The sequence below is a fragment of the Callospermophilus lateralis genome, chromosome 4 (assembly GCF_048772815.1).
Source record: "Callospermophilus lateralis isolate mCalLat2 chromosome 4, mCalLat2.hap1, whole genome shotgun sequence".
NCBI lineage: Eukaryota > Metazoa > Chordata > Mammalia > Rodentia > Sciuridae > Callospermophilus > Callospermophilus lateralis.
The window spans coordinates 129769196-129783289 of NC_135308.1; the positions used below are offsets into that span (position 1 = coordinate 129769196).

General features: G+C 35.4%; 1 protein-coding gene across 10 annotated transcripts in view; it reads right to left on the reverse strand.

Moving 5' to 3' along the window:
* Positions 1–13325, reverse strand: part of Ppp1r12a (protein phosphatase 1 regulatory subunit 12A) — a 132675-nt gene extending 119350 nt beyond the window's left edge. For all 10 annotated transcript variants that reach the window (XM_076854911.1, XM_076854907.1, XM_076854902.1 and 7 more), the window contains exon 1: positions 12855–13325. In XM_076854911.1, coding sequence (XP_076711026.1) covers positions 12855–13091 — 237 coding nt within the window. In that variant the 5' untranslated portion in view covers positions 13092–13325. The remainder of the gene's footprint in view (positions 1–12854) is intronic.
* Positions 13326–14094: the final 769 nt, after the last annotated feature.

Below are 14094 nucleotides of genomic sequence, written 5' to 3' on the forward strand. Positions count from 1 at the left end.
ATATATGCTTCTCCATATTTACTGTACACTGTAAAAAGCCTCTCCATTCACCTAGTTGTCTTGTTCATACCAGAAACCAGGTGCACAATCTTTGAGTCTTACTCCTTTAGGTCAATCCACTTCTAATTTCTATCAATTCTATTTCTTATATCCTGATTCAACCTATTTTTCATTCTGACTGCCACCAAGCTACTATGTCACATTCATCTACCTCAAGACTACTCAAATTCCTGAACTATTTCCCTACCTCCAGCCTTGTCCTCTGCACTGCAGCAAAGCTAATTTTTCTAAGAGAAAATTCAATTATCTCTGTTAACCTGAGGAAAAATCTCCTAGAACTTCTATATCCACCTCCAGATCTTTGCATATGCTATTTTCTCTCTCTGAAATAGTCTCTGCCTTCCCTCACAGCCTTGCTTAACTTCTAAGCTCATCACTCAATAACTCAAAACAACTTTATCCAGAAAACCTTCCCCCTCCCTAAATCTAGGGGGATGGATATATCTTCATGAGTTTCCAAACACTCTATATTACTCCCACTACATATCACTGCATATAACTGATACAAATTTATAATTATAAATTATAGCTATAATTTATAATATGGAGGTATTTATCCATATTCTAGTAGATCCCAAGCTGTGTTAAGGCTGTTTGCCACCATAACTATAGTAACTAAAAAAAAAAAAAAAAGTTTAGGCTGCAGTTGGGGGACTGCCAGCGCTTCACTTTTTAGTGAGGAACACTGATAATTATTCAAGCTCTTTTACTTTTTTAAAAATATGTAGTTTATTGAGAGATAATACATGTACAATAACCACTAAGTTTATAAGTGGGTTTTAGTGTAGACAGAGTTGTACAAATACTGCCACAATTTTAGAACATCTTCATCACCCTAAAAAGAAACACTGCACCCACTAGATGTAACTTCCCAAATCCCCTCAATACCTCAGCCTTTGGCAACCAATTTACCTGCTTTTTGTCTCCACAGATTTGCCTATTCTGCACATTTCCTATAAATGGAATCATACAATATGTGGTCTTTAACTTGACAAAACGTATTTAAGATTCATCTTTGTAGCAACAATCAGTACTCTATCCTTTCTTATGGCTGAATAATAGACTCTGATTCCAGTGACAAAGTATACCACTTTATCTCCTCATCAGTGGGTAGATGTTTGCACTGTTTTCATTTTTAGGCTATTATGAATAATGATGTTATGAAAATCGATGCACAAGTTTTTATGGGGTTAAATTTCCAATTCTCTTGGATATATAACTAGGAGTAAATTGCTAGGTCACATGGTGAATCTACATTTATCCTTTTGAAGAAATGAAATTATTTTGAAAGTGGCATTTATATTTTATATTACCACCAACATTAGCACATTTTATATTTTGACTAACAGTGTATGAGGGCTCCAACGTCTTCATATGCTAGTCAATATTTGTTATTATTTGTTTTATCTACTATAGCCATCCTAAAGGATGTAAAATGAAATCTCATTTGGTTTTGATTTGTATTTTGATTTGATTGGTATGACAGATAAGTAATTTCATTTTATTGAAGACTCCGAAAGAGTACTGTTTGGTATCTGTTTTATTTAAAAATGCACCTTACCCCCAGCACTTAACAGTGTCTGACACAAAGAAGGCCTTTAAAATTTGTTAAATGAATACACAGATACTATTATGAATTTGAAATTATTTCTTTTTTAGATCTAAGTTTGATGAGGGAGACTGATCATGCAGAAGAAATGGACGAAAAAACAAGACGATCCTGCAATTTTAGCTTAGTAAATGGAATACTGATGATATAAAAAATAAGATATGTATCACATAAAAAGAAAACTGATGAAACTACAGGAATGAATGCTATTTAAAAAAAAAAGAAGGCATAAGACCCTTTAACAGATCAGAAAGGGAAACTGAACAGGGGCATTCATATGAAAACAAACCAGGAGAAAACTGGCTCATAAAAGACTCAAGACACCTGTGGATAAGTTACCTGTAACTAGCATAGCTTTCTCAGGGTTGCCTTTCCTGACATTTTGGGTTAAGTCTTCCTAATAAAAACTTTCATCTCAACCTGTATCTATGCTCTAGCACTTACTAAAATTATGATCATTTGTTCATACTGCAGCTTTAACTAAGTTGTATGCCACTTCCAAGGAATTGCCTGTTTTTAGAAATAAGTACAGTCCTGAATATACAGTAAACGATGAACTGTATAACTACTGCATGAATGAGTTGATCATTAACTTAAATGAATAATAACATTATATAAATGAAGAATACAAATGTTAACATTTTAATAACTTAACACAATTCAAAACCTTAGAACCTTAGAACTAAATCTTCTGTAAAGAAAAACTTTGTATCCTTTCTCTTCAATCACGTCTTTGAATAAAATACAATTTTATGAGAGAGAGAGAGAGAGAGAGAGAGAGAGAGAGAAATAAAGCAATAAAAACATTTTCCTATGGGTGACTTATAGGAATGACATCATCACATGAATTTAACAGCTGTATATCAGCAGGGGTACTTTCTTTCAAGGTTAGTCTTAAATTATGTGACATAATAGAAATTTTACTGAAAATGTCTTTTGTATAAACAAGCATTAAAACAGCATATTATTTCGACCAAAACATATAAGAAACTATACCAAGAATAAAATGTAACAAGTGAGCAAAGATGTATATAGTGATAAAATTCACATAACACGAGAAACTAGAAAATACACTAAATGTTGATAATCAGAAGACTAAAAAAATAAATCCGGGGATGTGTATTTCCATATACAGAGGAATACTATGTAGCCATTAAAAGGTAAAATGTATATTAATATTATAATGTATATAAATGTATATTAATACTGAGTAACACAGAAGTATTTGTAAAGATGTATAATTTAAAAAACAGATCATACATTAGAAAACTGGGTACAATCATATTTATAGAAAATCACATACTTGTACAGAGACGTATAAAAGGAAGTTTACCAGAGTTTTAAATGGGGCTACTTCCAATCCTGAAAATTTGAATAGCATTACATTTCTTCTACGTTTTTCTATGATGCATTAATTATTCAAATAATTATTTTTCTTGAAACTATAAAAACATTTTTATTTGGGTTAAAATACATATACATAATAAGCAAACCTAAAAGTAAGCTATGTGTAAAACTAAAAAAAAAAAAAAAGATCATATAAATGTAAGAGTAGAAGGTGCTGAGACTTAATGATTACTTACTGCATTTGCATATATAAGATTAAAATAAACAGATCAGAAATTTAAAGACATTTTAGTGTTCAAAAATGGTTTAAAGAGTAAATAGCAATAGACATTTTTAAAGGAAAACCCTTGTTGTTAAGTCTTTATGTAGACTGCTCTGTGCACTTGGAGAGGATACAAAAATTGCTGAACATGTCATTTGTTCAAAACTTTTGAGTAAAACTACAAATTAACGTGTACTGGAGAAAAACAATAACTCAATGAAATGCAGTACCATGATCTGGGAAGAGCAGCAATGAAACCTTTTGTAAAAAACATAAAGACATACATGCACAAAAAAAAATTCAAATCACAAGCTATAACACTGAGTTGTCTCATGCAAAATAGAGAACCCAAACAAAGAATACACATGGTTCATCATAAAGAAATTCTAAAGAATACTTAAGTCCAAATAATGTAAAAAGTGTTATTAAAATAAAATCTAATCTCCTTATGACATCTTAAAAATAACTTTTTTAGAAAAATCACTTAATTACCGATACTAATTATGATACTATCATGATCTATTATTTCCAGATGCAACTCCAAGTGACTATCATTTTCAAAATTAAAAAACTCCCCTGTAAGAAAAAAATTCTCAATACTAGGATATTCAAAAGAATGTTCTTAACTTGAAGCTCTGAAAAAGTTCTAGAAATGTTCTAATCAAGAGGACAATAAAACACATACAGTATGTTTACTACAAAATAAAGGTAATGCACTTGTATTTTTTAACAGTCCGAAAACATACTTTCCCACATAGTTACTAGTCTTGAAGAAGATATCAATTTGCTCCTCACAAAATTTAATCTCTTTTGTATTATGTAGTACTAAAGAAAATGACACAAACTTTCTACAATCTTATGATTTTGTTAGAAATCATACTGAACTAACAAAAAAAGTAACTTAAGTTCAATATGAATGATACTAAAGATTGTTATTAAGTGAGGACCTCTGGGCAGAATATTCACACACTCAATGCTTGTACTTAAACAGATTACTAAAAAGATGACAGCTGAGGAATACTTCTTTTCATGGTTTCTACTGAATGTCATTTCAGAAATGCCTATATAACACATGACAACATGGAATGTCTCCACCCGTGTTAAGTGCATTTGAGTCAAGCAAGTACTTAGAGCAATAACACTGAACTGGCTTATCTTTATATGATTAACCAGCACAACAACGAAAACAGTAAACAACCAAAATACTAATGAGGTCAGAAAATAGTGGCATACAACAATCCATAGTGAAAATATTTAGAAAAGAACCTGTGATTAAAATCTCTTAAATATATACATTGCATCTAAAGTTTTTACGCTACGCATTCCTCTACTAAACAAACACCCAAGAATTTGTTTAAGGAAATTTATTTTAAAGTAAATTACATAAACTAAGCCAAGTTCTATTTGCATTGGTAATCAACAATTTGTTCCATTTCTAAAATATTGTTTTCTTGTTTGTTTATTTATTTATTTATTTATTTGGTACCAGGGATTGAACCCAGAGGTGCTCAAACACTGAGCCACATTCTCAGCCCTTTTTTGTATTTTATTTAGAGTCAGGGTCTTGCTGACTTGCTTAGGCCGGGTTTTGAACTCCAGATCCCCTTGTCTCAGACTCCCCAGCTGCTGGGATTACAGACATGTAGCACCGGGCTCAGCAAATCCTGATAAACTTTTGACTGTAATAATGGCTGCCTAAAAGTAAATTGTTGTCATATGCTTTTTTGTTAGAACATTTTTAATCCTCTTAAGAGCTATTACATTTATCCAAATTGCCATCATTTTGTTTTCTAAGTACTCTGCTATTCAAAAGATTACATTATGTTCAGTTTTTTTAAGTTAATAAACATTTATGGTGTACCAGCTAAAATAAAATGTAAATACCAAAGGGAATTTAAAGAAAAATTAATCAAAGTCCCTATCTTAAGGAATTCACTATTCTGTCTTATAATAAGATATACTAACAAAACAGGTAGTGTATAAGTGCCAAATCTATGATTTAAACACTAAGAGAATCACTGTGTGCCCTAGTGGTCAAGCAAGTTCACACTTTGGGCTTTAAGCTGTACCTTAATAAAAATAAGCTGGAAAATAAATTTCAGAGAAAAATAACATGTGCAAAGTCTTATGGAAGTAGTAATATGGAATAATATGATTCCTAAAGAAAGCCAATCTCCTGAATCCCTTCAGATAAATTCTTTTTTATTCCTGATTAGGTGACCAGGGACCCCACTGCTTGCACCTTGATGATCTATCTTTGAAACCTGTACTCTACCATGCCCTACCCCAAAAGAGGACGCAGAGAATCGTATTCAGATATGTTCACCCTTAGTTACTCCCTATTTCATGAAAACACATACAGAACATCCCTTATCAATCTATCAACAGATTGATATATAAGTTCCAACTATCCCCTATTTGGACATTCTTTTGTTGTCAGAATATCCCTTTTCCTTTATGAAATGATGACCACAGTTATCAGGTGAACAAACTGTTTTTAATGTTCTCATAGTCCAAAATAAAAAGGCTAGGCTCTTTTGGTGACTGAAAAAAAGTTTAAAAAATATATTGGTTCATGAAATGTAAAATTCAGAGAATCAATTATTTGCTGGGGAGTAAGTAAATCACATTTCACATACTTATCAATAAGAAAATTTTACTACCTTTTCCAAATTAAGAATTATATTCCCTAAATTTTGCAATGAATGAATAATTCTTATAACTTTTGATATAATAAGTCTCCTAACTAAAATCAAACATCATTAACATTAGAATGTTCATTTTACTAACTCAGAAGTCATTTTAAATAACTATCAGCATTTTATGCGCTGTCTCAAGTACTAATTATTAATATCAGTAATCTCTGTATTGAAAGTAAATTGCAGGGATTAAGCTGAAAAGTGGTGACAAGATGGAAATGGTTTTTTTAAATATTTCTGATATGAACTTGTCTATAATTTACCTCCAAAACAAATCAAATATGTACATGTATGTATAAAAAAATTTACTGTGAATGGGTACAAAAAGCATTTAAAGTAGTAATATAAATTGTTACTAAGATTTTTTAAAAAAATGAAAATGTTTTAAAACTAAACTCTATGTCCTGAAATAAGAAGTATTTTATTGGTACTTTAACTTCCTCTGCAACTTCCCAAAGAACCTGCTAAATACTCTCCACATAATGATCAATCAAAAAACAATCTTGGAAGTTCCTAAAATTTGGGCAATTTTGAATTCTAAGGTTAATTTAGATAGTGCACTACTGCTTTTCAACTACCATCAAAAGGTCTCAAGTGTTAACTTAGTTAAAACAAAATAGAGGGAAAAAAATTAACTGTTTTTCATTTCAATCTCTGCTAAGGTATAGGGAGACCTCTGACCACTAATCACCTTCGTAATGACTGAAAGATTTAAGAATGCTTTCTTTTTCAGACTTAAAAGAGACACCTACAATAAGTTTGGGCTCTGAGCTAAGTCTGCAGTAGAATCCCAGCTCTGCTAGTTACCTTGAACAAGAAAAAAAAGAAGGCTGTGAAAATTAAAAGGTAATGTTTGTAAAAGCACCTCTCCTCAATAAATCCTATGATAAGTTATGCTATTGCACCTTAGTACAAACTAAAAAACAACTGGTGAAGGTCTTCAAGCCCTTCAAAAAAGTATATCAAAATGCTTATGCTCTGTCTTTTCAACAGGATTGTGGAACCCCACAAATTTTCAAAAGAAATATAATAAATGTAATAAAAGATGGCAACATTTTGCAGGCACAGAGATAACTTTGGGAAGTGTCAAGGAGTAACATGTTATAGTAACAAAACAATGCTTTTCTCTTCTAATAAAAAGGTTTCTTAAGTACCTATCTTTAAAAAAAAAATCATTTAAGTAGATTTTTAAGTACAGGTACTTATGTGAATAGTACCTGTGAAACATGATAACAAATGGATGATGAAAAAAACTTCCTCTACTCCATCCAGTGTTTCTACCAAGCTATACTAGAAAATGCTCAGTCACAGCCTGAAATCATACTGTAGCTGAAGCACAGGAAAGATGGGCTTGGTTATGACACTTCAAAGTCAGACCGCAAAACTGTTGCCAGGAAGCACACAGGCAGCAACTGCAGAGAAGGCATTGTAACAGCAGCATTGTAGGCATGGTGCTCTATCTGCACACCCAGTACATGGCTAAGGTTAGTCAGATGTGAGGGGCCAATTTAAGGCTAGGAATTTGTGTTTTTTTAAAAAAAAGCATTTAGGCTGGGTGAGGTGGCAAATGAGGCTGAAACAGAGGATCACTGGTTCAAAGTCAGCATCAGCAACAGCGAAATGCTAAGCAACTCAGTGAGACCATGTCTCTAAATAAAATACAAAACAGGGCTGGGGATGTGGCTCAGTGGTTGAGTGTCCCTGAGTTCAATTCCCAGTTACACTCTCCCCCCAAAAGCATTTAGGATGATTTCAACTAAAATTTTGAAGAGTCATCAGCATAAAGTATCACAGCTTTCTAAGACAATTATGTAAAGAAAATAATTTTACTGTACATTCTTTAAGCACACATTTCATATTATTTAAAAGTGATTCAATAAGGTTCTTCTAAGACCTTAATATTTCCCACCCAAAAAAGGTAAGTTATAAACTAAAATTTCTAGTTTTAAATTGATATCTTACACACAGCAATTAAACTATATTCTAACAAGCAATTCAAAATTAACTGCTTCCCAAATCTTTAACACTTCATATCTTAAGACTATTCCTTTAACTGACAAGAGTGGAGTCACTTATTCAATGAAGAAGCTTCAAATGGCTCCTTTAGAAGTTAATAAAATTTGTATTTTAAGACAAAAAGGACTTAATACTTAATGGCTAGTCTGCATTGAAAAGTTAAAAAAAAAAACATTACTATAAAATTATAATAGGCTGGTATGGTAGCAGATGCCTATAATCCTAGTAACTTGGGAGGCTGAGGCAGGAAGATCACGAAGTCAAAGGCAGCCTTGTCAACTTGGTAAGGCAGTGTTTCAAAACAAAAATTTTAATAGCTCAGTGATAGAGCACCCCTCGGTTCAATCCCCAACACCACAAATAATAATAATAATAATAATTATTATTATTAAATAGATTATGGCCTAATTAAACTTTGAATTCTTCTTTAGGACTAAGTTCAGACTTATAAAGTAAGCAACTGATTAATGACTCAATTGGTTATACTATTTTTTTTATAACTTAACCAAAATTTAAACCGCTTTAGGATTTTTTAATAGGAAGAGACTGATATTTAGAATTTTAAAAAATCTCCAGATATTAAAAATACATACTAAAGATAAAGTCTTTCATTTATTTTGTAAACACACAAGTTCTGGTATATGCAAAACAATATACCAAGCATCTGGATGTGAAGGATTTCAAGATGTATTTCACAACTCTTATCTATGATATGAAATAATTCAACAAAATTTTTAGTGAACCAAACTCTCAAAATACAAAAATGTAGAAGACTAGATACTTATTCTTGTAAGTTTCTTACAAATAATATTCAGTAAGAAGTGTTTTAATAACAGAAGATAGGCAGAACATACCCCAGAATAGAGAATCTCTCTATTACCATACTATTACACAAGTTCCAAAAACAGAAAGAGCCCTTCTGGTTGGCAATTCGATTTGAACCTTGAAGAATGACTACGATTTTTATTGGCAAAGAACAAAGGAAGAATATTCAAGTGGTGCAAAAAAAAGGCGGGGGGTGGGGGGGTCAAGATCTAGTTCAAATGAAAGTTAACCAACCTCTATAAAAATAAAGAATACAAAACAATAAGGATGTATCAAGCATAAGCAAATGAGAGAATGCTTTAAATTCAAGTTTAAGGAGAGGACTGAACAATCACAGTGGTACTGTTATATATCTTAGATTGAACCAGTAAGAGAAAATAACAAAGTTATTATCATACTCTAGGGATAAAATGGGAAAAAAATAAAAGAAGTAGGTTGATAATGGTGGCAGGAAAAGAACTGATGTAAAAGTAATTGTGAAGAAAAGATTGAGTCAGAAGATTGACTGACATATGCAGACAAGAGGCATCAGTAAACAACAACTAAAATGTTTAACTTGACCTAGAGATTAATGACATCATTAACAGAAACAGAGGCATCAATGAGGAGAGCAGTGTTGGTGAGGAAAGATGCTTCTTTTTAGGCTGCATTTATACAACATTAAACAAAATTCCTGACAAGAATGTAAAACTGTCTAAGAACCAAATTGACAGACTGGAAAAAGGGAAGTCTAAAGATATGAAAAATATATGTATCTCTAATGTTGAGATAAAATAGATTATAAAACTAAATTAGAACTATGAAAATCTATGCTTGATCAAGTAGAATTGTTTAAAAAAAAAGCCAAAGGTTAATGTAAATGTAGTAGTCATTCCGTGGCAAAGCTGGTGGACCTGCAATGATTGTATTATTACCTAAATATAAAATCACAACATTTAATACTATTTCATTTAAAAACCAATACATCAGAAGAAAAATGAGGGATTGGTGATACGCAGAAACATGAAAACTGGAAATTGACTTGGAAGCCATGGCACAGAGAAAAAAGATTAAAGGAAAAATAAAAAAGCTAAATTCAAAATTGTGGAAGAAATCTCAGTCCTGCATTTTATGCACACCAGCAAGGATCAGCAAAAGGCACTCTATATATTCCCTATTAATCTAAATCTTTATAAAAATATAATCACATACTGTAAAACTCTACCAGGCAGCTTTAAAATCAGAAACCAATTTTTGCTTACTGATTAAACTGAAATTGTACTCCAGATCTCAGTTCTAAAAAAATCAGAAATTTATATCAAATGCTTGATGTGTGTTCTTTTCCAGTTGGGCAGAGAAGGAAGGCTACTTTGGAGGCCAAGAGAGAAATTTAATTAAAAACAGTACTCTTTCTACTATATGAATGACTTTTTATATAAGAAGAGATAGCTATAAAATAAGTATCAAGACAGCTCATCTAACCAATTAATAAACTTTTAAATATAAGCGCCTTATATTTAAATGCAAGGAAAACATTAGAATAACAAATATGTTTATGGGCTATGAAGTTCCCAAAACATTCTCCTGACAATGAAATTTAGAATATTCTATAAAAACTAAAAAGTGAATTTTCAAAAAGACTAACCAATAATTAATCTAGGAAAAACATTTCAGGTATTCTATGATCTTAAGAGAATTTAAGAAAATGATTCAATAAGTATTCAACAAATCAGTAGGTCATTTTGGTATTAAGTATTTAAAACAAGCAGCATTCAAGAGATTTCTTAAAAGCTTAAAATCGTTTTGTGGCTCTTTACAAAAAAGTTTTTTTAATCACCTTTCACTATCTGGTATCCTGAATTTGCCCAGAGCAAACTCTATGCACTCACAGTTACAAAGAGAAAAAGGTACAAAATAAATGAGAAATCAAAGTTAAGAAAACATAATAAAAATTGCATTGCTTGATCTTTTCAAGACTTTAGCCTCACTGTTCATGGAATGAGCAGATAAGTTACAAAAATGGTTTATGCAAATGGTATATACTTAGAAACTTCTGCTTAAGCAATGTCAACTACAAAACTCCCAATAAAAACTGTATCTACATCACAACAAAATGACTAACCACAGAATTCAATTAATCAAGGAGACAATGGTAAGTCTTTGCAACATGTGCAAAACTGAGTTTTTAAAGAGACCCTAAGAAGGCCATTACCTGTATTCCCTCTTACTATTTAAACCAGTATTATATTAACATAGTAGAAAATTCTCCTCTTCCTCTAAGCCAATAAAATTGGTTTCTTCCATAACAGTAGTTAACTTTAAATTTCTGTTTCATAATTTTAATATATTGACATGAACCATTATCCAATTATCCTGACCTCATACATACAACAAGTCTTTCAAAATCAATTTCATATTAAAACATGTGAATGTTTTACTTGGAAACAAATTTGTAAAGATTTTTTTTTTTTATGTTTTTAGAATGTAGAGTTATACTGCCTAAAATAAAGTTCAGCCTAATAAAAAGTTTGCTATACATTAGAAAACCTTAATTAATGGAATACAGAAAGAGCTAAAGACCACGTTATATTTTCTCTGGGTGTTACATTTTGAATTCCAGATTTGTTCTGCAATTTGCCAATCATTTCAATCCATCCAGTCAACTCTGTAAACAAAGGTTACATGCCAAGTTCGATATGAGAATTTGATTAAATAAAACTTAAAATGGTCATCATTCACTTAAACAGGAAGCAGTAAAACGGAAAATACCACCACACACCTCTTTTACAAAGGCATCAAGTTAATATTCACGAAATAAAGGCTTAAGTTTCGAACTCTCAAACAAGTTTTTACTAAAGCATTACTCAAAATAACTCTTCGATCTTCCATATATAATAAAGGCAAGTTTGACATTAGCACCAAAGTCTTTGAAGCCTAAGAGATTTTCTAGTCATTCCAAATTGTCCAATAAGAAAAAAAAATGGAAAAAGTCTATGTCATGCCACCTATTCCCATCACTTAAAAATTGCTTTTTATGCAGAACTCTACGGGTTGTGTTGCTTTTGGCCTGTTAAAGGCAAAGCAACATTATCTCTGGATTGCCAATAGTTTCTCCTTATTTGGCTAACATCGAGAGATCCCAATCAGACTACTATAAAACTTTAACATGCACAAAGCATCCATTTTGAGAAAACTTTGTGACCAGCTTTCTCCCCCCTCCGCCCCCCAGGAAAAAACAGAGCTTGGTAATTGGCTTTGAAGAGTGCACGATGTTTATTCTTTTTCTAGCCTCAGTGCACACCCCAGGACCTAGGGCTCAAGGATCTCTGACACTGCGGCAAACTCTTCGAGCACCGGACTCAATATGTTCCGGTCCGGTGGTGGGCAAGCCCTTTGGGAACGCTTCTTTACCTTACACAATCCAATTCCCCCTCTTTCAGCCAGTGCAGATCAGCTAATTACACCCCGTTTTCCCCTCCCCAGTGACCAAGAGCAATAAAGGAGAAAACAGGAAATCGTTCGCTCAGGGCACTCAGCTTAGGACTTCTAATGACTATTATTATCATCATCATTTGTAATAAGCCCTAAAAAGTACAACAAATCCAATGCCCACCTACAAGCCAAAGACGTCCATCTGCCCAAGCGTCCCTAATGTCCCTTGTTGTCGCTTTCTTCAGCACCCCCCTCCCATATATCCCTGACACTGGGGCCCCGGCACACCCCACTACACCCCTCCCTGTCTCAACCCCAAACACCAGACACACGTCCACAAACGGCTCTGGAGCCCCAAGAGGATCATAGACTCCTTTCCTCCTATGGCCCGGAAATCACCCGGTTCCCAACTCCAACAGCAACCGGTCTGAAGGGGGCCTCAAACCCAGCGCCCTCGCTCCACTAGTCCTCTTGCCCTCTCCCTCTCGGGAAGCCGCCCCCTCACCCGCAGCTGGGAGTCTCCCGCCGCCCCCAGCCTCAGGAGGTCCGTGGACGAGGGGAGGCCTCGACGTGAAGCCGACTAGGACCCTTAGGGTCGCAAGACTAGGCGGCGGGGCGCACAGACCTGATGGAGGGCAGTGAGTCCGTCCACATTGGCGTAATTGATGTCGGCGCCGCGGTGCAGCAGCTTGAGAACCTCGTCCGTGTCGCCGCTGGAGCAAGCAGCCAGGAAGACGGCGCCATCGTCGAACTTCACCTTGGTCTTCTGGCGCTTCACCACGGGAGGCTCGAGGTCCGTCTCCGAGCCGATCCAGCGCTTCAGCTGCTCGTTCCGCTTCTGCTTCGCGTCCGCCATCTTCATCCCCTCTCCTGCCGCCGGGTCTTCTTATCGCGAGGGGGGGGAGGGGGAGGCGGAGAGGGAAGAGCGGGGAGTCAGGGGGTGTGTGTCTGTTTCTATGAGTGCAGGCCAGAGGAGGGTTGGGAACCAGGAGGAGACACTCGAGACTTCCAGTATCCCACAGAGCACTGGGGCGGCGTGCCCGACCGAGCGGACCTCCCTTCCTACCACAGAAACCCTCCCGCCCCCAGCACGGCCACCCGTCACCGGCGGCCAATCTAACGTAACTTCGCGAGATCCGGGCAGGGAGGCACCCTTCGGCCAGTGCGCATGCGCTCTGGACCTAGACCCGCCCCAGGAAGAGCGCTCCCGCGAACTGCAGCGGGGGCGGTCCAACCACCGGAGGGAAGCGGGTGTGGCCCGGGCAGCCCGGGCTGCGGGGGCCGGGGCCAACCTGGAAGGGAGGAGGCAGGGAAGGAAGGTTGTCCTGCCCAGCTGAGGGTTCCGGAAGCCAGCCGTGAGGCTGCAAGGCTCTAAAGGGCAGACCTGCCTCCGGGGCTGTCTCAGCTATGCTGGGTCGTTTGCTCAGGGCGGAGGATTTTCCTATTGGCTGCGTTATTTGAATGGAATAGAAGATAGGTCGTGAATTAGGTGCTTGTGGTCGCGCTTTCTGAGGAACTCAGAAGAACTTGAGCACCTTATTATTGATAGGCACGTTTAAGAAAGTGGGGTTTGTGTTGCTGACGGCTTTGGTGGTAGTTACACCGAATGACCACCTATTGACAAAGGTTGACCTGCGGTAATTGCAGTGGCTTCCTGCCAACACCCACCGTAGAAACGTCTTTCCTCTTATGCTTATTTGTTATTGTTTGGGTTTTCCTCTCTCTTTACACTTATATTAAGTCTTCTTCCCCTTCCTTCAAGGCTTTAAGCCCGTGTGGCACTACCAGTGAGCTTAGCTCAGCCTTGTTAACTGGTCCTGACCTTTTAAGGGATTTGTGGTTCCAGCTCCACTGCTTTCTAAGGA